This window comes from Ambystoma mexicanum, chromosome 6p, assembly GCF_040938575.1.
Source record: "Ambystoma mexicanum isolate Mex_15411 chromosome 6p, UKY_AmexF1_1, whole genome shotgun sequence".
NCBI classification, from domain to species: Eukaryota; Metazoa; Chordata; class Amphibia; order Caudata; family Ambystomatidae; genus Ambystoma; species Ambystoma mexicanum.
Genome location: NC_090935.1, coordinates 1,452,240,226 through 1,452,263,927, shown reverse-complemented (window position 1 = coordinate 1,452,263,927; position 23,702 = coordinate 1,452,240,226). Strand labels below are relative to the sequence as shown.

At 47.1% G+C, this 23,702-nt stretch overlaps 1 protein-coding gene across 1 annotated transcript in view; it reads right to left on the bottom strand.

Annotated features, from left to right (window-relative positions):
* LOC138510512 (sulfotransferase 6B1-like) overlaps nt 1-23,702 on the bottom strand; it is a 205,988-nt gene that overhangs the window by 127,094 nt on the left and 55,192 nt on the right. Inside the window, exon 3 of the mRNA XM_069626215.1 lies at nt 7,903-7,992. Coding sequence (XP_069482316.1) covers nt 7,903-7,992 — 90 coding nt within the window. The remainder of the gene's footprint in view (nt 1-7,902; nt 7,993-23,702) is intronic.

Here is a 23,702-nt window from a genome sequence, read left to right as displayed (position 1 = left end):
GGATAAAACTATCACACCACCAATAAAAATGGCATCCATTGAAGTACTAACCCAATTAGCGGACCGGATTGAGGCAAAAAAAAACATTTGCAAGCTGGACTTGAAAAACTGAAAGCTATGCAAAAAAAACAGCATTCCCCAAGGAGTTCTACAATCGTAGTACGAAGGAGAGGATTTAGGAATGTTTTTGTTGAATTTCGAACGATTAGCGACCCAATTTCAATGCAGTGGTGATTTAAGCTCTGCTATTTAGGAACCCTTCTGAAGGGCGAACTTCAAACATCATACCAACTCCTAAATCTTCCCAGAACTGCATCCTTTACTGAGATCAAGGAAGGACTTTTACAGAGGGTGGGGCAGACTAGTAGTTTCTATCGCCATAAACTAGGACATTTAAAATTAAATCTGGGTGCGACACCTATTGAGTTAAGAGAAGGGATTAAGAACACCCTCTCCCTATGGTTAAAAGGCAAATCTGAAGTTCTCGAAGAACTAACCATAGAACAATTTATAAACTCATTAACACCGTTCTTCTAGGTAGCAGTGTTACAATTAAACAAACCCATTCTCACCCTAGAAATTGAAAATGCTCAGAATTATGCTGATACCAACACTTCCACTCTTTAAATCGCAGTGACGAGAAGAAGGAAGGTCGAGAGTCTACTCGTCCCAATCTCTCCCAATCGTATAAAGCTGGGTTTCCTATAAAAACTAGGGAAACTTCTGCTCGAGAGAGAACAAACCAAAGGCCAGAATTCAAGGGTCAGGAAGATATAATAACAGAAGAAAGCAGGCTTAATAGACCTACAACCCTTGTTTGCTTCTCCTGCAAAGAGCCAGGACATTTGCCTAGAAATTGTCCCCAAAATCGGAAAGAAGAGCCAATGGAGATCGGGTGCTTAATAGATGAGGAGGGGGGAGAAACACAACAGAATATTGAGACTATGAGTGCCTGCTACTGTGATATCCCAACCACTTCCACTCGTGACCCTGCAATGGTGAATGGGATTACAGTACAGGCCCTCAGACTAAGGGGGCAAACAAACCGCAGTATGGTCAGATCTGATCTCCAGTGAAAGTGACAGACATGCAAAAAAAGGTATGAATCACATGTGTTCATGGATATCAATAAGTCTATCCTAAAATACCTGTTCCCATTCGGAGAGACACTTATAACATCATGCTGGCGGTAATACCTGGTCTTCCTGAAGAGGTCATCATCGGCCTGGACTTACCCGGATTCTCCTCTCTAGTGCAGGACGCTCACTGTCAGATCCCCATATTTTCTCCCATCCATCATTAGCAAGATGAACCCTTCTGTCCTGATTCTGACATTTCAGGCCGGTCAAGTGGCACATCGTGTAGAGTGCTCGCTTTGACATCCGTGCAGGTTCGCATCCCGGCCAGGGCCAAACTCAGCCTTTCATCCATTCGAGGTCGATAAATGAGCACCACACACCGTGGGTAATAATAAGCAGCGCTCAGATACCCGAGGGTTTGTAGCGTTATATAAATGCCAAATTATTATTTAGATTTGGTATACAGCCTCAAGCTCAGAGAAGGACAGCCCAAAGACCTCCTCTGTAACCAACAGCCCTACAGCGGTAGCCGGTGTTCTTGGGTAAGGGTATGTGAGAAAGCTGGGGATATTCTCCCATGTAGACCCAGAGAATCCTCTATTCAAGTGGCTAGGGGAGGGCCATTGCTGTTGGATCCCAACCCTGGGGGTTGAAGAGCGAGGGAGGATCACTTGGATAGGGGAGTCGAGGGTTGCGCTCATGGGAAAACCCCAGGTGAGACACGGTATCCTAACGGGACGATAGGCGAGGAGGAAGAAATCCCTGAAGCCTTCATGGGATATGAAGGTCCCACTGTCCCTAATCCAAGAGGGAGGCGGAAATATCATACCAGAAAAGTAGTGAGGAGGGTCAGATGAGACAAAAGCATGGCTTTGACCTCAACACCTATTTGTCTTCCCCCATTTCAGACCATAAGGGGTGCTGTCAAGACCAGAACTTTCATGGCAGGGTACAGGGGTAGGAAGTAACCTAACAAAAGGGGAATCACCCCTGTTGTATAAAAACAGGGCCAGGGGGTTCCCCTCTCATCTCTGGCAATCACTCTATAATTTTTCCACTTAGAACTATCAATTTCCGTTTTGTCCTGTCTCCCTCTCCCCATTTCCAACATGTACTGTGCAGAGGAAGATGACTGGAGAGGCCTACAATACACTGTCCCTTTAAAAGAGTCAGGCAGGCTCAGGCATTTGACACTGACCATATACACCTGACTCCAATTGACCCTTGGTTAAGGTATAAAAGGTAGAGTTCTGCCAGAGTAAATTAGCAAGCTGGGGTTGCTGGATGGATCGTGGAACCCCGGGGAACAGGAGGTCGCAGCAGGAGGAACCCAGAGGATCCAGCGGAGAATGGGACTCCAGGACACTGACCCAATGTGTCAGAGGGCTTGCAGCGTGGCGAGTTAGCCGTGTCTCCATAGAGCCGGGTTGGGGAAAGCTGAGACCTGTTGGCCGTATCCAGGCCAGTGTTCATAACCCTGGGACGTGTGCAGGTCCCAGGGTTGTCTGAGGGGCAGGTGGTGAGACCCTGACCTCGACACATACATCCCGAGGAAACTGCCCGACAGCGCCACACTACTCAGTGAGTTTCATGAGAGAGAGAGAGAGAGAGAGAGAGAGAGAGAGAGAGAGAGAAAGAGAAACTTGGTAGCCTGCGGGCGGCTGGAGCAGTACCAGCGTAAAGTGCAAGCGGCACGATAATTGAAAAGTGAGAGAAAGCAAGAGAAAAAAGGTCTGAGAGCGGTGCAAAAGCAGAAACAGTGAATTGGGGAGAACAGAAAGAAAATAGGATGCGAGGGACCCAAAAGAAAGAAGGAAATAGTGAGAAAGGTGCAGACAGCACAACGAAAACAGAAACAGGGTGGTCACGCATAGGGAGGAGCAAAAGCCCTGCATTCTCGAAAGTCTCTGATACTGCCCCGGTGTTGACCAAAAGAGGTGTACAGCGCCACTTGATAGAAGGAGGGAAAAGGGGGAGCTACACAGAGAAGTGGGAGCGGAATCCTCCAAAGTGAAGAAAAGGCTGTTGAACCCTCAAAAGAAATAAATGTGCTTTGAGAAGAGCATCCTGACAAGGGGAACTTTTAGCATTTTGTGTTTGTGAACTTTTAAAAAATATATATTTTTATTTATTTTACATGTTTTCATCTCAACAAAGATAACCCCCCCCCCCAACTCCCTTTCCCTCCCTCCCCCGTCCCCCTTGGATGGCATTATCGGGTCCATAGTATGATGCTGTATGTAGAGTCACAGAATGTCCAGGAGTCTGATGTGCGGGCACCACTGGAGCATAGAATCACTTTGCAAGTATATAAGGATGTTGCCCCAGTCTGATCAGAAGGCTTCTGGGGTTCCTTGGATCTTGCATGTCATCCATTCCATTGAGACGAATTTCCACACTTTATGGAGCCAGTCAAATTTAGTGGGTGGTTCTTTTGCTTCCAGTGCTGGTCTATTGTCAGCCATGCCGCTATTATCATTGTCATCACACCTCTCTGTTGTGGTTTTGTGTATGTTCTTTGTTTCGGGTCCCACATGCCCCCCAGTCATATCTGGTCTTCCAGCCTCTCGGCTCCTTGTACCATGTTCCCCACCACTTCTTTTATCACTCCCCAAAAGTTTGATATGGTTGGGCAACTCCAACATATGTGCTTCCAGTCTCCTGCTGCTGGGCATCCTCACCAGCAGGTGTCGCTAGTGGCGGGGTACATTGCATGGAGTCTCTCCGGGGTGTAGTGCCATTGTAGGAGTACCTTTTGCCAGATTTCTCTCAGCTGTATTGAGCGTGTCAGATTGGGAATTTTGTTCCATATCTGTCGCCATAAGTTCCTTCATATCGGTTCTCCCAGCGTTCTCTCCCACCTCTTCATGTATTTCCATTCGATCTCTTCACCTTGTTCATTTATGAGTTTGTATAGGTTTGAGATCAATTTGTGGGAGACTGTGTCCGTTGTCATGTATTTTTCAAACGAGGCCAGCAGCCTTGTGGCGGCTTCTTTATTGGAGGGGGACATTAGCCAGTGCCTCAACTGTGTATATTGGTATTCTTCCGTAGAGTTCACCCCCACCTCTTGAGTACAGTCCTGGAATGACATAATGGTCTGACCCTGATACATGTCGCATATTTTCATACACCCCGCTTGTATCCATCTGCTGTATGCTTTTTGTTCCATACCTGGTTTGAAATCTGGGTTCCCAAACATTGGGGTGAAAGGTGATGGGTGTGTCGTGAGAGTCCCTCTTTTGATTGCTGTGTCCCATGCCTTTAATCCCGCCCCCATGTCCTTCCTAACTTTGGTGTTTGGACGCCTGTAACGCATGTGTCGCCATAGTAGGTTTGACAGGGGGCTCCCACTACTGCTTCATCCTGTTGTGCCCAAACATGTTGGTGGGGGTATTAACCCACTCTTTAATAACTCGCAGCTGTGCTGCTTCATAATATTTCCAGAAGTGAGGGAGGGCAAGGCCACCTTCATTCTTTTGCGCTGTTAAGGTCGCCATCGCTACTCTTGGTGGTTTGTGTTGCCATATGAAGGGGGAGACCATTTTGTTGAGTGCTCTGAAGGATGTCCTTGGCATTTTTATTGGGAGCGTTTGGAAATAAAGCAGTTTCGATAGGACCGACATTTTGATGACTGTCAGCTTGCTCCAACATGAGATGTTATGGGGATTCCATTTTGTCAAGTTTGTCTTCAGTTTATCTAATATATTTGGATAGTTGGCGCTGTATAATTGCTTTATGGAGGGTGTTAGTCTGATCCCTAGATATGTGATATTGTTTACGGCCTTATTCATGTGGGTCGAGTGTGCCAGTTAGGCATTACACCAACCCTACAAAGTTTTATAATAAAGGTTTTCAAACTGTTACTTTTGAGTCTGTATCTCTCCAGATACCATGCCTGCCTCACAATTGTTAATGGGCAGCAGGATTCATCTAATGGTTTCCTGAAATATTTATGCTGCGGACGAGATCCCAAAGTTCAATCTTTTATATCTGAATGGGCCATCATGCGTTGAAACGTATTGGTCGGGAAGCAGGGAGAAGAGCTAGCTGATGATCACCCTGGTTGAGGTCAAGTTTAGAAAATCGTAAGGCTTTGTTAATTTTGACAATCATGCCATCAATGTTTGGACCTGGGTGTCTCTCTCTCTGGATGACGATGTTTGGAATGCACATGTCCACACAAACATATTCAGCCATTATCTTTTGGGACGAGCACAAAGGGTGATGCCCATGCGGTTGGGCCTTCAGTCCTTTTGATGTCGCCCTGGAGTAGCAATTTGAGTTTTTGGAGACCTTTCTTTGTAGGTGGAAACCTATTCTTCGTGGATGTTGCGGAACTGTTTTGACCTCATTGATGTGCAGCTTGACTACAGTGTCCTTCAATTTTCTAAGTCCTGTGAATAGGTTTGGGAATTTCTTAACTGTATGGCTTTTGGACACCAGCTTACTGCCCATCGAGCAAAGTAGATCTGTGTGCATGGGTTGGCATAGTATCACCTCTGTTTCTTCATAGTGGATGTCAATTGGGTTCGGTGCCTTTGCCATTTTGTAGCTCAGCAGGCACTGACCTGTGTGGAGGCTCCCTAGGCTATGAATCATGGTGGGGACATACTTCCCTCTGACAGGTGCAGGCATGTGAATTGTCACAATGATGGTAGTGGTTGGGTGGCTCCGCACTGGAACACCTTTGCTGAGGTCTTCTCCAGCGGCTACATCATTATGCCTGTGTAATCCGTGTCACCCATGACATTCAATGTGGCTCCTGTGTCCACGAGGAAGTGCTAGAAGTGAGGTCTTATTTCCGGCAAAACACATTTTCTGCCTCTTCACAGAGTAACCGCACATATTTGTTGGCGTAATATTCATCTTGGCTGCTTGAGCTGTGTCGTCTGTGATTTAAACACTGTTGAGTGCCATGATAACTCTACGCGGAGGGGCCCCAGCAGTCGTGCATTAACGTGGAGCATTTTATATGTCAGATAGTGTGCAGAGAAGGAATCCCATTTCTAGGAAGCTTGACCGCCTCAACGCCCACAGACTTGTGGTGGTTGTCTCTTACACAGTTGTAACATTTTTGGCCAATGGCTGGACATGGGCCTCTATGTGGAAACGTGAGGCCGCACATGTAGCACGTCTTAGATGTTTGTGGCCTGCATGTGGATGTTCCGTATGATGATTGTCGTGTTGGTGGGCGTCACCATCAGTGGACAGCGGCTATAGTGTCTCCCTGCCTTGGTGCTTCAATTGCAGCCACTTGGACATCTACTCATTTGTATATTCTTACCAGTTCTATTATCTCGTCTAGCGGGATTGGCTTTTTGAATAGGTCCTTAAGAAATGTGGACGATGTACAACCTTCTATAATTTGCAGGCGGCATATGGTCTCTAAATCAGAAAAAAGAATCAGCAAATTGACAATATGGCACTTTTTTCTGGAGCTGGATGGTAAACTCACCTATTGCTTCACATGGGAGCTGGTCGCACTCATTGAATGTCCATCATTCATAATCTCGATTCGGTTGAACGACGATTTTCCTGTTGAGAGCTACGACCGTAGTTTCATATGATGTCTTATCTTGGTCAGGTAACGTTTTAATGATCATCTAGATGTCCTTTCCCACTAGGTCCATGAAGATGTCAAGTTAATGCTGGCGATGTATCCTCTCCTATGGCTTTTATGAAATCTGAACTCTTCAAGCCATTCTTCCCAGGGACGGCCTCCGTCTTCTTGTGGTTTCAGCTCAAATGGCACTGGCTTACGTAAGAACGATGCCGTGGATGCAAGTATGTGCACTGTGTTTGCCATGGCCTCCTGGACTCCCTCCATTTGGGTGGTGCTGGGTTTGTCTGGTGCTGTGTCTCCCAGTCTTGATTGGGCATCTTATTGTATGTCTGGTGTAGTCTTCTGCCTTTTAGATGGTTGTAGGATATTGGAGGGGTTAGGACCCGGTACTGATGAACTTTGGACGCCATGCAAATCAGTCCATTGAACGGCAGATGTGTACCTGGTCTGGGGGATGTCAGAGGACAGTGGAGGATCCCAGTGTATGTATTATATTACAAAAAAGGTAGCAGGCGCTCCTCTTGTGTCGATGTGGAGATACTGGTCGTCTCGGATGGTCACATGGGTGGGAACTCAGCGGCAACGCAGGCGGTAGTGGGCGGATCCTCTCGTTGGTGCAGGAGGTGTGAGACGGTGTTCCTTTGGTTTCAGCCCTGCTCTAAGAATGGAGGACAGGTCATTCGGGTTAGCCTTAAGGGTGCCTGGGTCCATACATCTTTGTTGCCAGATGTTTTATATGTTGAAACCCCAGTTTGTTGGGAATAGCGAGACCGGAGCCAGGGAACTGTTAACCTTCTTTATTCTCCATCTACATCCGAATCCCCTCCTTTTACTTTCCTCGTCCCCCCTTTGTCCCTCCCCTTCCTTATGATACAACACGCTTAATACCCAGTGGTTTCTAAGCGCGGCCCGGGGATCGTACCTGTGTTGCTCTGTGTCGTCTTGCTTCTAAGGTAAGCACGTTGTCCCTAAGCTATCCTCCCGAGACTAAGAGGCTCCTCTTAAAGCGCCTCCTCCATTGTGGGGACACAAACGACACCAAAAACAGATTATTAAAACGATGAACCCTAAAAAGAGAAATGTTTTAATTATTTTTCACACAGTATATAATAACCACGCCTCGTGCATTACAAAGCATGTTACCCAGACGGAAAGAAATATTAAATGGAACTGGACATTTTCATTTGTTTTCAAACGCCGGCAACACGTCTATCTGTGCACAGCCTAGGCATAGAACTATTTCAAAATGGCGCTCACCTTTAATTTTTTTGTGAACACTTGCTCTGGCAAGTAATCCCTGTGGAGGTGCGTTATCAAAACTCGCGGAGAAGGAAGATTGCTTAACCTCTGAAAGACAAGGGAAGAAAACATTATAAAAAGCTTACATGAAATAATGACCGATTACATCAGTCGAGTAGTCGACCATTTCATTCCTACATATAAACCACACGTTATACATAATACACAGTATTGAATATTGAAGATTAAACATTATTTGTATCTCCCCTGACCTCCAACTATCTGCTGAAGCCGACAGCGATTTTTGTGGTGGGACATTTCACTACATTTTACTGATGTAGGTTTGGGAGGGGTGATAACATTGGGTATGTGGCAGTGGGGGTGATGGAGTGTGGCGCATGGGTGGTTACACCCCCCCATCCTCCCCCCACGTCATAAAACAAAAAACAATTCAGTGAAATATCCCAGGTGCTCAGATGGGGTGATCCAGATAAGTATGATTCACTTTGCATGAATGGTGGGCTTTCTTCCTTGTTAATGTTAAAATCCAAACACATAATCAGTAGCCTAAGAAACAAAGAAAACATACATTATGCTCTCACTAATAAAACATTGAATGTCTGACACCAAAATTCTTAACGAAGAGAAAACAAATACATATAGAAAAATACATTATCACCCCCATCTTCATTAACATGGTTGGTGTCACACATTCAAGGTTTTAATAGTGATACCATAATAAATGTTTTCTGTGCTTAAGTTACTGATCATGTATTTGGATGTTAACTTTAACAAGGGAATCCCGCCATACATGTGCATAGCTATTCAACTCGCATGCTTTTGGCGGGTGTCGCCCACCTTGTACCAGTGGACTCACCCACCAAGTCTCCTGCACGCCCATTCACTTAAATGGGCTATCACCCAACAAAATCGGGTGTTTTCACCCACCCACCTTGGGGACACAAAAGGTTGAGAGCTATGTTAAGTGATATGTAATTATTTGCACGCGTCTTTTTATGCAATATATGTGTTGCCTTTTGGCTACTTTGTAGCGCTTGCACGCTTGATGCGACAGTGCTCGATGGTGGGGATTTGTAAGGCACCAAAGGGGCTTGATTTGGTGCAAGTGATGGCATGGGCTGGTGCATCCGCTTCACGTGCACCAAAAAGCGTGACATCCTAGTTACAAGGGGCTTCTTCCAGATTCTCGTCCCATTGTGTGAGCAGTTGAGCAATGCAAGGGACGCCAGGTGGCGTTAACCACATGCTGAATTCACAAATGACAAACATCCCAAGTGGGATGGGTGTGCCCAGACGTGGGTCCCGTGCCTGCTGAGCCTAGAGACCCAAGCTACTCCTCACTGATGACACCCAATGAGACCAAAACATGTCTGGGGATGCTTGTGGTCTCGTGCAGAAGGGATGTGACCTAGTGGTTTGGGCTGGACTGCCCCTTTGTGCGTGGTACCAAGTCTGATTTGCATATGGTCTTTGCCCTTCTGTAATGGCCTGGCAGGCGAAGCACGATAGTCTGGAGGGTTGTCTAGAGCAATTGCCAGGGGGTTAAGATTAATTATAAACCTTCCAGCCATCACCTCTTTGTTTTTTGCAGATGTTGAAGGGCATGATACGGCCTAGAGGTCTCCCAAGTCCTTTCAGAAAGAAGAAATTGTAGACATATGCCTATTCGAAACTGGGAAGCATGTGTGGAAAGGCTTAGAGAATGATTTTGGGGTGGCACCTTGAGATAGTGCAGGGTCTAGGATACTCTCAGCCATACCCAGATGATAAGGATTCAGAGGGAATAGAATGATTAAGATGTCTTAAACCATACTCCGGACTCTACTCCTGGACATGAGAAAACCTGGACCTGAAACTCAATCTGGCAGGCTGGCACAGTCCTCTTTAGCTTAAAAGACATTAACTTGCAAAAAGAGGCTGTGTGTACGCTAACTGCAAAGACCTAGAGTCTGATGGGCGAATTAAAAGTGGATTAAAAAAAGGATAGGAGGTTGATAAATTAAGGCCTACAACAAATTGAATATAATAAAAAAAGACATGGGGCCTCATTACGAGGTTGGAGGTAGCCATGGTGCTATTTGCACCCCGGTTCCGGGTCTGGGTTCTCGAAATAGGGACTTACCGGGTCATTCCAACCTTGGAGGACCCGGTAAGTCCCCATTCCGAGAACCATTCCCCATTCCCATTTTAGCCCCCATAGGGCTCAATGGGAATGGGGATGGAGCTAATAACGGGCCTACTAATAGCGGGCCCATTATTAGCTCACTGGTACCTTAGCGACTCCCACTAAGGGACCTCGGAATATGGAGGTAAGGGATTACCGGCACCTTCCATGCTCTATAAAGCTCAGAGATCCATGAGCAAGCCCAACTTCTACATCTAGTAAAAGAGCTGAATGCATGTGTCTAGTGTCATAGACCAAGTGGATCAACAAGTGACTTGACTCCTATAGTTAAAATAAACATCTCTTAGCAACTCAAAATACTGTGTTTGGCATAGAGACAATACAAAACTCAGAATTCTCCTTAAGAAGGAAGGTGGGTTTAAAGAAAACAAAACCAGCAGGAGAGGTGTTCATTGGCTTCAATGCCAGTCTATGTATGATAGGGCCACGGTCCTAAGACCTATATGTTCTTTCTATGAAATCTTCCAGGGAAGTGCACAGACAGTCACTCACAGTTCCCTGGATATATGGATACCTGACCCCTCTGCTGCTGCCGCCACTGGAACGTCGCGGTCCTCCTTCGTGGCAGTGGCATGGATTTCAGAAGGACCTTTGTTTCTTCCCCTTCTGTCCCAGGTTGGTTGTCAGGCTCAGTCATTGTCTAGCTCCCCCAGCCAAGGGCAATGCAGAGTGTGAAGATTGCTGAAGCGTGATCCTTTCTGCATTTAGGGTCACTTCTTGTACTTTTTTAGCCCACCACTGGCATTCGGGTTCTCCTTGAGCCCACTGTACTTGTGATTCTAGCCACATTTTCGCAACAGTTCTTGAAGTCCTTGCTTCCTTGTTAATATGTTCTCTTCTGGTTTATGTGCTTTAAATAAGGATGTTAATGAAAATAAAGAGACATATGAAAACATTTAAAAGATATTTTTGTTATTTTTTTTTTATAAAAGTGTATTTTTCATTTTTTAGAACAATTTAGCTTTATATGCGACCGAACAGTAGACAAATATTCGGTATTCAGAGGAATACTAAATATGCTTTTCGGTACACCTCTACAAACAAGAGGGACTCACACCACAATCACGGGGCAAACCTTTGGTTCCCTAACATGGCTTTCAGGGGCACAAAGCTGAGTGAATGTTGTAAAAGGCAGAACAGCAGACACCCGTTACAGGTTGTATTGGGATACATACAAAGTGGTGTGACAAAAAGTAATGTAAACTCAAACTAACATACAGGATGGCGCTATCTCCTCAGTTTTTTGTATGTCTCTAAATTCCAAAAGGATTCTCGAGGCCCTTTTGTGGGTCTCCCACATTGGGTGGAAGGGCCGCCACACTTCTTTCCTCATCTTCCTCAATTCCTTAAAATCTTAAGTTCTTCCTTCGGTGCCAAGTCTGTCTCCCTCAGCACCAGTTCTAGAATTGTTGCCACAAGTTCACTGCAGGTCAGAGTTGGCCAGAAGTCTCTCAAGTGCCCAAAGTTTTACTTAGAAAGGAGGTCACCTCACAGTTAAATAAGGATGTTAATTAAAATAAAGAGACATATGAAAACATTTAAAAGATATTTTTGTTATTTCTTTTTTTATAAAAGTGTATTTTTCATTTTTAGAACAATTTAGCTTTATATGCGACCGAACAGTAGACAAATATTCGGTATTCAGAGGAATACTAAATATGCTTTTCGGTACACCTCTACAAACAAGAGGGACTCACACCACAATCACGGGGCAAACCTTTGGTTCCCTAACATGGCTTTCAGGGGCACAAAGCTGAGTGAATGTTGTAAAAGGCAGAACAGCAGACACCCGTTACAGGTTGTATTGGGATACATACAAAGTGGTGTGACAAAAAGTAATGTAAACTCAAACTAACATACAGGATGGCGCTATCTCCTCAGTTTTTTGTATGTCTCTAAATTCCAAAAGGATTCTCGAGGCCCTTTTGTGGGTCTCCCACATTGGGTGGAAGGGCCGCCACACTTCTTTCCTCATCTTCCTCAATTCCTTGAAATCTTAAGTTCTTCCTTCGGTGCCAAGTCTGTCTCCCTCAGCACCAGTTCTAGAATTGTTGCCACAAGTTCACTGCAGGTCAGAGTTGGCCAGAAGTCTCTCAAGTGCCCAAAGTTTTACTTAGAAAGGAGGTCACTTCACAGTTTCAACAGGCTTGGCCCTAGTTGTCTCGCCATCTTCCGGTCTCAGGGTCCTCGCTCTACTGTCCACCAGCCCACTCTTACTCTCCTCCTTGACATCTGGAAATGCGCTCGTACTTTGGGGAAGCTCTCCTTGTCTTTCTCCTCTGCTCCCTGTTCCCATGATTCAACTGCACTGTGTCAATGCAACGCCATTTGCTTGTTCCTCCACCCATCTCATGCTCAACCTTCTTGAGCTCAGGACTCGCCTCTCTAATCTATGCTACCTCAAATATTCTTAGGGCTAGACATAACTTTTCTTCCAACCTACTTCCCCCCAAGTTGTTGATCTTCCAACGGATTAGCTCCCCGGCCTTTCATCCACCTCTGTTCAACTGAGGTTATATGCATCCTCTTTTTCAAACTCACCTACCTGTACGTCACCACCAACCACATCACGGCCTCTCCTCTTTCTTCCACTTGCTATTTCCCCTATCCTTTCCACCCCTTTCAAGTTTACCCTTACTCCTGAGGATGTTCCTCGTCTTCACTCCTTTCAAACTCCTTCTCACTCCATTAGGCCTCCTTTCTTCATCCGCTGATCTGTTTCTCCCTCTTCGCTCATCTCCAACTAACTCTAAAACGCCCCTAATCCTTCTCCCAACACCCACACCTTGACTAAGCAAGCTGATGCTTTCATGGAAACTCTGGTTCTCCTTAGGTACCATTTCTACTAACCCGATACAACTGAACTGTAAATAGTGGGCGATTGTGATTCGTTGTCAAATGAAGTTTTATGCTCTGCAGCAGCTAAAGCTTGGACTGTGGCATTGCACGGAGGGATATTTTAAAAAAAAGGGATATCCACCATTTTGGTTCCGGCATACACACTGGAAATGCCAGTGGAACACTGATTCTCTGCTGCTTAACTTCCGCAACCCACCCTGGCGTTAGTGTTGAATTGCTAAATACTGCACAGAACTTCTTCCCTTCCTTATGATGCTACTGTGAAACTTAACTTTTCCTTAAGTTGTGTGTGCTGACCGGACATCATACTGTGAAACAGCACAAAAATGCTTGTTTCACACTAGCAAACCCTTTAAGGTGGACTTGTAGCTGAATATCTGTACTGTGACAAGCCTCTTTCAAATCTATAGTGTGTGGTTGGCCAGAGGATCTTGCACACGCTGCTCCTGAGCCCAGCATCATGCTGTGGGTGCCCCGCCTCCCACCCCCAATTCTTTGATTGTCTATGGTATTAAGCATAAACAGATTTGTCCATGTATAAACATGATCATTGCAGTTCCATCCTTGAATTTTGTCCAGGGTACTTTTCCACATGGCCTGTCCATTTGTCATTGTCATTATGTCCATCATCTTGGTCCATCTAACGGGTATTATACAAAGACCAACCATAGTGGTCTATTGCAATGCACAGCAATCCAAGGAATGTCTGAACTGTATAGTCCAGAACCCAGCAGCACACTCAGACACAGGAACCGGCAGTTCAATATTCCAACATATTTAAACCCACTCAAATAAGTAACGTGAGATCGCTCTAAATCCTAGGAATTCAAAATAATTATCTATCCAATATTGGACACCTTTACATGACTTAGTTAGGTTTCACTAAGTTTAATGATATAGAAGGTAATTTACAAAAGTACACAAAATCAACAGCTCTTCATTTGAACCTTCTAGAGATATTCGCACATATTACATCAATGAGGGTTACAGTTTATCAAATACCGATTGTCCTACACGTTTCGGGACACAATCCCATCTTCAGGGATTAATCCTCATTATTCCTGGTAAGAAAAACAGTAATATCACCTCAATGTATGTAACGTTGGTTGAAATGTATCGTCAATGGATTGGTTGACCTCTTTCTTCTCGAATTGGCCCCCTCAAGTGCAACTGGGCCATTTTCTTTCCTCTCTCTCTCTACCTGTGGGGTCCATCCCGGCTCTATCCTCTCGTTGTGGCTCTTCAACATTTACCTTACCCATCTGATCTCACCTTCTCTCCTCTCTCCTCATTTCCAGTGCTATGCTGATGACACACAGCTTTCCTTTATGTTTCCTTCCTCTTCCTCTTCTCCTTCCTCTTTCATTCCCGGCTGTCTGACTGCTATCCAGACATGGTGTGCTGAGAACGATCTCTGCCTTAATGCCAGTAAGACTGAGCTCCTTCTATTGGGACTCCTACCCCCTCCTTCCCTCCTACTCTCTGGCTGCCCTCCTTGGGCCTCCTCCCCTCACGCTCTTGTGAGGCCAAAAACATGGGTGTCATCTTTGACTCCTCTCTCTCTCCTTTTCACCCCACATCGCTGTAATTGCCAAGAAGGCCCATGTCCAACTTTACCTCCTCAGAGGCATTCTTTCTTTCCTCACCTTCCCCCAGAAACTCAATGTCTCCAGAGCTCTGGTTCTCTCCCTGCTGGATTACTGCAACAGCCTCTTCACCAACCTTCCTCTTTCCTCCCTCCGCCCTCTTCAGCTAATCCAGAATAGAACTGCAAGATTTACCCTTGGCCTCAAGCTCGGGGACAGCGTCTCTTCAGCCCTAAAATCTCTCCCCTGGCTCCCAGTGGTTGCAAGGATCAAATTCAAGACGCTCTGCATCATCCACAAGGCTTTCTGGAGCAGAGGACCTTGCTACATCCAACTCTCTCTCCCTAAATACCTCCATCCTAGAGCCCTTCGATCCTCTAGCTCCAACTCTCTGCAGATCAGACGTTTCTCCAAGCAGAGAGTGGGGGGTAGATCTCCTTCTTTGGCAGGAGCCTACGTCTGGAACGGTCTCCCTGCCCCTCTACGACTTGAGCCGGATCGCCATAAGTTGTGGAAATTTCTCAAGACCTTCCTTTTCTCTTCCTCCTTTCCTCTCCCCCTCCCTTGTTAGCCTCCACCTGTCGCTGCGACTGGTTACCTGTGACCCTTATGAGTCTTACCGGGGCCTGGCCTTCCTTAGACCAGTCCGCCCCTGCATCCCTTTACGAGCACTTGCCCTCGGGCTCCCTTGCCTGACTAGCCACTGAGTCTAGTCCATTCACGTCTGTGCACTATTCACCCCTACCCTTTCCTCCCCTGGCACTCGATGTTTGGGCTCCTGCCTAGTACTTGCCCATCCCCTGGGGCCTTGTACCTCATGCACTTCTCCCTCAACCCCTTTCCCATCCCTTCCCCTGATGCTCCCCCTGCACTTCATGTTTATGCACTTGCACGATCCGAATGTCACAAGGCCTAGTAGGAATGTTATTGTTGTTTTCTCCCCTGTCCCTCCCGCCCCCTTTTTTGTCTTGTGGCACCTGAAAACACTTCCTGCTGTAAAGGTGCCATTCAAATGCTCAATAAATAAACACATTAAAATAAGAATATCGAGGAGAGAAGCCTGATAAAAACCAGCCAAGTATATGGAAGCCTCTGGAAGTTACCTAGCAATCACCATTTTACTCGTGCAAGTTCGCGTTTAGGGCTTCAAGATAGTGCGACACGACTGCAAGAACGTTAGAACAAGCGTACGGAACAGCCGACAGCGGCACATTGTGTACTTTTGTAAATTACCATCTGTGTCACACTAACCTAAGTGAAACTTAACTAAGGTCACGTAAATGTTTTTAAATATGTTGGAATATTGAACCACTGGTTCCCGGGTCTCAGTGTGCGGCTGCGTTCTGGACTCAGACATTCCTTGTATTGCTAATTGCTTGGGCCTGGGGGCAGCCAGCAACCACTGAGTATCATTATACTATATAAAGAATTAAATTATTCGACTTGTGAGTGCAGTCCCCATTGACTGCGGTATTGTAGTAATACATGGCCAGGAAGATACTCAATGAGCAGGGGTGTCCTCTTTTTTGTTAGGGGTTCGTTGGGGGAGGACTGCAGAACATAAGGAGGGAGAGGTTCCACATCGAGCTACCTATTGGTGTTGCACTATAGGTTGAAGAAATTACAAAACATTGAGTGAATTTAAACAGTCATCTTTTTCAGCATATATAAAAAGATGGAAAGGTCGGATTTACAAAAATATATCAGATATAACAAAAAACTCTGAAGTGTCAAACCGTGACCTTTCTCTCTGAAACTACAAATCCAAAAGTCTCTGTAGTCCATATCCACACAGCCCAGCTATGACACACATCCTGTCCCTGGGCTGCTCCTCTTCTTTTACTGCTCTTCAAGCAGATAAGTACTATTTTACCACCTCTCCTTATATTTGAGATCAGATAAGATCATAAGTGTGTAATTAGGAGGGGAGAATGTTAGGAAAGTTATGTAGAGGGCGTATTGTCATATTTATATGATATATGGTGTATTTTTACAACAGATAGAGGCTTGCGCGAGCGCACGTGAGGTGATCCCTATACCCTCGGGTAGGCACAGGGACGGACCGCAATAATAACCAGAGCCGTTCTGGAATCAGTAAAGCATATACGCGGCTCTCTCTGTGAGGTGGGTGGCCCGTGCCGTATGCCTGGCATGCCTGGGGCTCTGCTCGGACTCGCGCAGTGGGCCGCAAAGCAGTCCCCGCCTTTGCACAGGTGGAGCGGGCACGTTTGGAGCGCTCAGGCCCCCACCTTCGGGGGGCGGAGCCCCGTGAAGTGTTCATTTGTCGCATTGTGACTGCGACTGGAACGAATGAGGATGCTGGGCCCAGCAGTGATTTGAGTTTAAGCATTATAATAATTTTCAAAGGGAACAGAGTCCCTAAATATATACTGCAAGACCGGAGAAGCATACAGCAGTGAACAGCTGTCGAGTGGGCAGTAGCTCGCTAAGAGGAGAGTGCCCCTCCCTCACAACTAAGGTGAATTTAGCCTGATCAATCCGGCGAGGCCTAGCCAGAAGGCAGCCTACACACACCTCGCCTATCACAGGCACAAAAGATATAATAAGTCGGGTGCAGCCACAGAAAAAATAAAATAAAAATGAAAACATTCTTTGGGGGGGATATTTATGATTGACATTGGAAGGAAGAGGTTCTGCATAATTAGGAAGAAGGGTGTGTACACATGAGCATCAGACCAAGCGCCATGGGCGTGCCAAGGCACCTGTCCCAGGTACCAGGCACACAGCACACTTCTGAGAATGTCAGAATTAGAATTTTTTGGGGGGGATATTTATGATTGACATTGGAAGGAAGAGGTTCTGCATAATTAGGAAGAAGGGTGTGTACACATGAGCATCAGACCAAGCGCCATGGGCGTGCCAAGGCACCTGTCCCAGATACCAGGCACACAGCACACTTCTGAGAATGTCAGAATTAGAATGGAGCGAGGAGGAACAACCTCTGGACCTCCCTGCCAGCTTCAAGGAGGTGCTGGGAAGCTCGCTGGTCGATGCAGTGGCACAAGGGGTGAGACCCCTGCAAGAGAAGCTGCAGACCCTAGAAGCAATGCTTAACCAGCTCAAAGGAAGCACCAAAGAGACTGAACGCACGCACAAGGGACCCTCAGAAGCAGGGTCGAAGGGGAGTAGCCAGGCCCGGAAGAGGGAATCCTCTTGCGATCCCCAGGGCCCCTCAGATGGGGTGAAAGAGAACACCCCAGAGATTGCTGATGCTTTCGCGAAGCTCAGAGAAGCCTATTTGCAGCACCAGGCAGTGCCAGACCTCACGACCCCCACTCCAGGGGAAGATGTTTGTGGAGATGATGACCCAGGCTCGAAGGAAGAGCCAGCAGAGGGAGAACTCTCCTCGCAGGAGGGAGAGGAAGTAGCAGAGGAGGATTGGGCTAAGCCCATCGGGGGGAAGTGACCCCGCAAAGAGAAACATCTCTAAGAAGATCAGGAGGACATGTTTGATCCAGACAGCATCCGGAACCCAAGATCCTCAGACTGGCAACGGTCTCCCTGGGTTGCTCAGTACATGACAATGAGAAAGGCACTCAACAAAGAGGTTAGGCAGCGTCTACGCACAGAATGCCCTCGCCCAGACCTCCCAGGGAAGGTAGCAGAGACCCCAGAGCTGGATCCTAAAATGGTGACATGTGTGTCCAAGATCAGCAAAGACCCTTACAAGGGCATTGACAGATCGTGGAGGAGCTGCCAAGAGAAAGTATTGGATTTGGCAGGTCCTCTCGCGAAGATTATGGATCTAACTGAGAGAGCTAAAGATACAGGGGAGGACGTAGACCCTGATGCCTTGGCAGGCTGGGCTCTCAAAGTGCGGTCTGCCTTCTGGGCAACGCTAACTGCGCCATCACCTCGGAAAGAAGGAGAGGCTTGCTGCTTAAGATCGATCCGAAGCTAAGCGACCTTGCATCATATGAAGCCGGAGAAGCAGTCCAACGCCTCCTTTTCGGAGAGACATTTGGGAAGGAGATGGGCCGATTCGTCGGCAACTACACTTCCTTGGAAAAGGCGCAGGCTTCCATAAGGAAGATATTCCCAAACAGAGTTTCTGCCGGGACTGGCCGCTTCAGGGGTCAAGTGGCCGGTCAGAATCAAGGAGGGAGAAGACCCCGCAACCCCAGGGCCTAATACTGGGAGGACAAGCAACAGGATACCTACCTTCTTCCCAGCCAGGGGACGTTTCCCTAGAGGACGCAGAGGAAGAAGATCCGGTTGAGGTCAAGGCTTTACACCAGGTGAGAGCAGTAAGTTACCCTCCGGTAGGTGGGAGGACTACTATGTTCTGGGGAAATTGGCACGCCCTTTCCAGCGATGCTTGGATATTGCAAACCGTCAGAGGTCTGCAGCTGGAGTTTATAGAACCACCAGTGCAGAGAAGCTGGCCTCTCCAGCAGCACCTTGCGAGGGCGGAGCAGAAATGTGTAGATCATGAACTAGCGCAATAGAGAAGTGCACAGCCCATCCAAGTTTTATAAGCAACATGTTTCTAGTGCACAGAAAAGAGAAGGTCCGGCCAATTATAAATTTGTAAGAATTAAACGGATTGATCATCTGCCACCATTTCAAGATGGAGGGCATTCATCAGCTCAGAGACTCCGTAAGAGAGGGAGACTGGCTGACGAGACTGGACTTGAAGGATGTCTACCTGACAGTCCCAGTACAGGAAGAATACAAGACATTTCTAGCTTTTCGCTGGAGGAGGCAGTTCTGGCAACTCAAGACGATGCCCTTCGGTCTGTCATCCGCACCCTGGGCTTTCACCAAATTGATGAAGCCAGTAGCTGCAGCAATTCAAGAGAAAGGTATCAGGTTGGTCATATACCTGGACGATTTGTTACTCCTAGCAGAGGACCGGGATGCACTAGTTTACCAGAAAAGGTGGGTGCAGGACCTCCTGTTGTCCTTGGGGTTCCTAGTGAATGTCGAGAAATCAGACACCACCCCAGCCCAGAGACTAGATTTTCTAGGGTTTGTCCTGGACACCAAGAAAGCCACTCTGGAGCTTCCAGCCTGGAAGATACGAGATATCAGCGAGAGTTCAGAAGAGAGATCAGAATGTGCCTGAGAAAGCAGGTAGTTTCTCTCAGAGTCCTTGCAAGGATTGTGGGATTATTTGCAGCTTCCATCCAAGCCATATTTCCAGGTCCTTTGCACCATCAGGCACTACAGAAGTTGAAAATAAGACACTTGCAACAAGGTTTGAAGTATCATCAGCAAGTGCCACTAGATCCAGAGTCCATCACGGAATTACAATGGTGTTTGAAGAATATGGACGCCTGGAATGGGTGTGCCATCTTCAGAGATCGGCCAGACCTGATAATAGAATCAGATGCCAGCCATCTAAGCTGGGGAGCCCGGTGCGGAGATCTACAGACAGGTGGGAAGTGGAGCGAAGAGGAGCTTCTGGCAGGATCCTTTGCGATCAAGCGTTCACGAAGAAGATAAACATATATCAGCAGTCCGCTACATAAATCACTTAGGAGGAACAAAGTCCAAGATGCTAGCAGAACGAGCGAAAGACTTCTAGCACTTCTGCCTACAGTCAGGAACATCAGTCACAGCAGAATACCTGCCCGGGGCACTGAATGTAGTGGCTGATGGGAACTCTCGGTATCTGACAGACTCCAGCGACTTGAGGTTGGACCCAGCAGTGTTTCGGATTCTGGATCGGAAGTGGGGTCCAGTACTCATGGACCTCTTTGCATCTCGTCTCAATGCGCAGACGCCCGAGTACTTCAGCTGGAGGTTAGACCCGAAAGCTTGAGGGACAGACGCATTCCTTGACTGGCAAGGATGTTTGATTTTGTTAATGTCTCTTTTCATGCCTAATTATTAAGTGTAGGTCGTTATTGGTTCGAAGAAAACTTGTATTTCTGTTAAAAATAAAATGTTGTATTTGAGCACCCACTCAAAGGAACCCCCCCAACTGTCAAACATCATACATTTCAAACTAATTTCACTCCAACACCACCAATTTCCCTTTCCCAACACCCCTAAAAAACAACTTAATCTAAATACTTGTATTTAGTGCAATCAGTATGAAACGTGCGCAACTTCCATAAATCTTAAGCAATGCAGGGCAGAGCAGAGATCTGTACATTAAGGATAGAGACCTGCAGACACAATTACATCGAGTGAGTTAGTTTGCAAGCACCCAATCTGTTGTGTATTGCCCATTTAACTGTGGGTGCATTGCCCTTTTAAGAAAACGAGTCATGACCTCGTTACGACTCCTCTTAATAAAAGGGGCTACAAGGCATGTGAGAGGCACTGCATCAGAGCCCCAGGAAGTGGCAACTCTGACCCTGGACATTCTTTGTCCTTCTCCTGTCCTGTGACCACGGCCTGTGTGCCAGCCCCTGCCTGAGTGCCCCCAGAGCCGAAGCTGGTGTCCCCAGGGCGAGTCTCAACACCTTTGCACAATAACAATAGGTTCTGTTTACATTGCTACAATAATTCACGGGCACATAGAATGTGGCTGCCTCAGCTAACAACGCAGAGATCTTTTCACTATACAAAATAAACTACAATGTTCTTATTTGTAGAGTGTTTTAATGCGTTTTAATCATGTTTTTACAATTTTAAAAGGGACATTTAAAAGAGACGGCTGTCATTTGTCAAAGTGACAATGGGTGCACTCTCCATTTTGGATGTTAGTCCTTTTGTATAGTACAGTCCTGGCCACGAGAGGCAGTGGTGTTCCTCGCAAATCCGAATGAAGGTGGTTTATACCCACAACCGAGCAGGTTACCCGATGCGTGCCTGGGAGTCTGTTAGTGTTCCTGCATTTTCGGTGAGGATGACGAGTCTCGAGCGTGACGGGACTAGTTCCAGAGTGTGGGAGCACTGAGCATGCTCATTGCTTGGTCTTTTCTCCTCTCTCCTGAACTGCACGGACACTGCGGGCTGCTAGGGTTTGCTCAGTGAGATGCAGCGTTGTGTAAGGCTCGTACGCTGCTGCTTTTCAGAAGCACTGGCAGGAGAACATCCACCAGGATCTCTCAGCTGACATTTTTTTTTTACAAATATTTGATCAATCTCGGTCTCGTAAGCAACGCAACGACCAGTCCCATTTTCATTTGTGTCGCAGGAGAATCAATCTTGGCAGGCACGAAAATGTTCTATGCTATGCAATGTGTAGGTTTGTGGTGAAGGAGCGTGGCATCCCTTTTGCAGCTGTTACGGGGGCTCCCAGGGGTGCTATGGGACACCAGAACCCTAGAGACCCAGTGCCTCAGGGGGTTGCTGGGGCACACCTGGTCTTGGGTGGGGGAACAGCGGGCCAACCACGCAGATTTTTGCCACCTTGCTGGCACAAGGGCCCCGCGGCTTCGTGGCCTGCAGGCTTGTGCTCACACGGTGTGGACCTGCAAACCTAAATCAGAGATGGATATCATTCGTTCCTCTTTGGGAGTCTGCAGCCGTTCACCTTCACCATCGTAAATGGGCAATACACTTGAATGGGTCACACAGCACACTCCTCCTTTTTCATAACAAACAAACAAAGGGTTACTGACGCACAAATGATTGCCCCCCCCACACTCTTACAACACTACAATACTTATATCACTTGGGAATTGCATGGTAAACCAGTAATACACATATAGGGACTCAAACATTTGTAGACATATAGCACATCTCACATACTCTACCCATATTCAGTGGGCGACAGTCGCGGTTGGCGAGCTGCTGGTTGTATGTTGGCAGCTCTACCAAATTTGATTCAACCCTTTATTAACCTGGGGTAAATGGAACTTCAACCACTGAATGACAACACGTTAGCTGCTGGCACCATTTAGAGCATGCCTACAAAATACAGGAGCACAGCTTTGCATCCATTTCACTGGGACCACTTCAAGCATACAACTAACGCGCAGGCTCACAGTATCTAAACACATGCTTACTGAGCTCTCTTTGAGCACTTGCAGGACCGCAGGAGAGCAGTTCACTCTGCATCAGTGTCCGTTCAGGGTAGTCACTTCCATGGGTTAAGGGCAGTTCATGGCAGAGTTCAAAACCCGCTACAGCCGCACCTGGGAGCGCCAGGGGCCACAATGTCATAGTCCCTTGATGTTGGCACGGCAAGAGTGGCAGCTTGCTGGGCAGTCCGGGGGGCAACATCCGTGGCAAAATGTCAAGCCACTTGTCCTTCCTGGTGCAGCACCCCCCTCCTTTTTTTGCAGGGGTTGTTGGCATGACGCTGCCAGCCTTAGGGGCGCACAAGCACTCCTGTGAGCTGCAACCCCTTTCCTGCTTAGATCCGGCATGTGCTAGTGCGGTCCTTCCCTTGCTTCAAGCAGGAGCTACTGCTACAGATGATAGGGCAGCGGCCTTGGCCAGTCCTAGCTCCCCTCTTTCCTAGCAGCAGATTCAGCGGTTGGTGTCCCAGTTTAGGAGCTGGCACAACCTGCATCCGAGGCCACATTGGCCTGGTCCGTATCTGGTAGGGCAAGCAAGGCGACACTAGTGGCAGGGTGTTGGGGCCACCTTCCTCATTTAGCTTCCCCAGGCAGGAGTTATCGGTATTGGACAGCCAACAGTAGAGGGTGCACAAGCACTAGACCTCAAGCTGCAACCCTCATCACTATCTGCCTTGGGCAGTAGCCAGCTCAGTTCTTCTTGGCAAGCCTGTGTTAGTCAATGATGTTGTAGGGGCCATGGAGTGCAGTATTGTCACCTCCCTTTCTAGTCCACATACAGCAGTACTCCTTATTTCAGCACCACTGATCTGTGTAATAGCACTGCATATTGTCAACCCTTATATGCAGGTGTAAGATGACCCCTCGTAGTTGCTGCTTGGTTTTGCCAGGATAAAGGAGGTGCAGACCTGTGGAGGCAGGAAGTCAGGCACCACTTTCACCGGATTGTATGCTCCTCAGACCGATAGTACACGGGGGCATCGCATGCATGTAGAACAAATGCATGGATAGGTGTATCGGGCGCAAGCTGTTTTCCCTTCTCTGACCTGCTCTTTTCGGTATCAGGTAATATTATCCCCACCAATAATATCGCCATATATATATGGTCGTGGGGTAAGGCCATAGGCAATATTATTAGTGGGGATAATTTATGGGGTAAATGGGACCAGGAGTGTCCCCCGTTCCCTTTATAAAAATATGGGGTTTGTGGGGGTGTCCCACGCA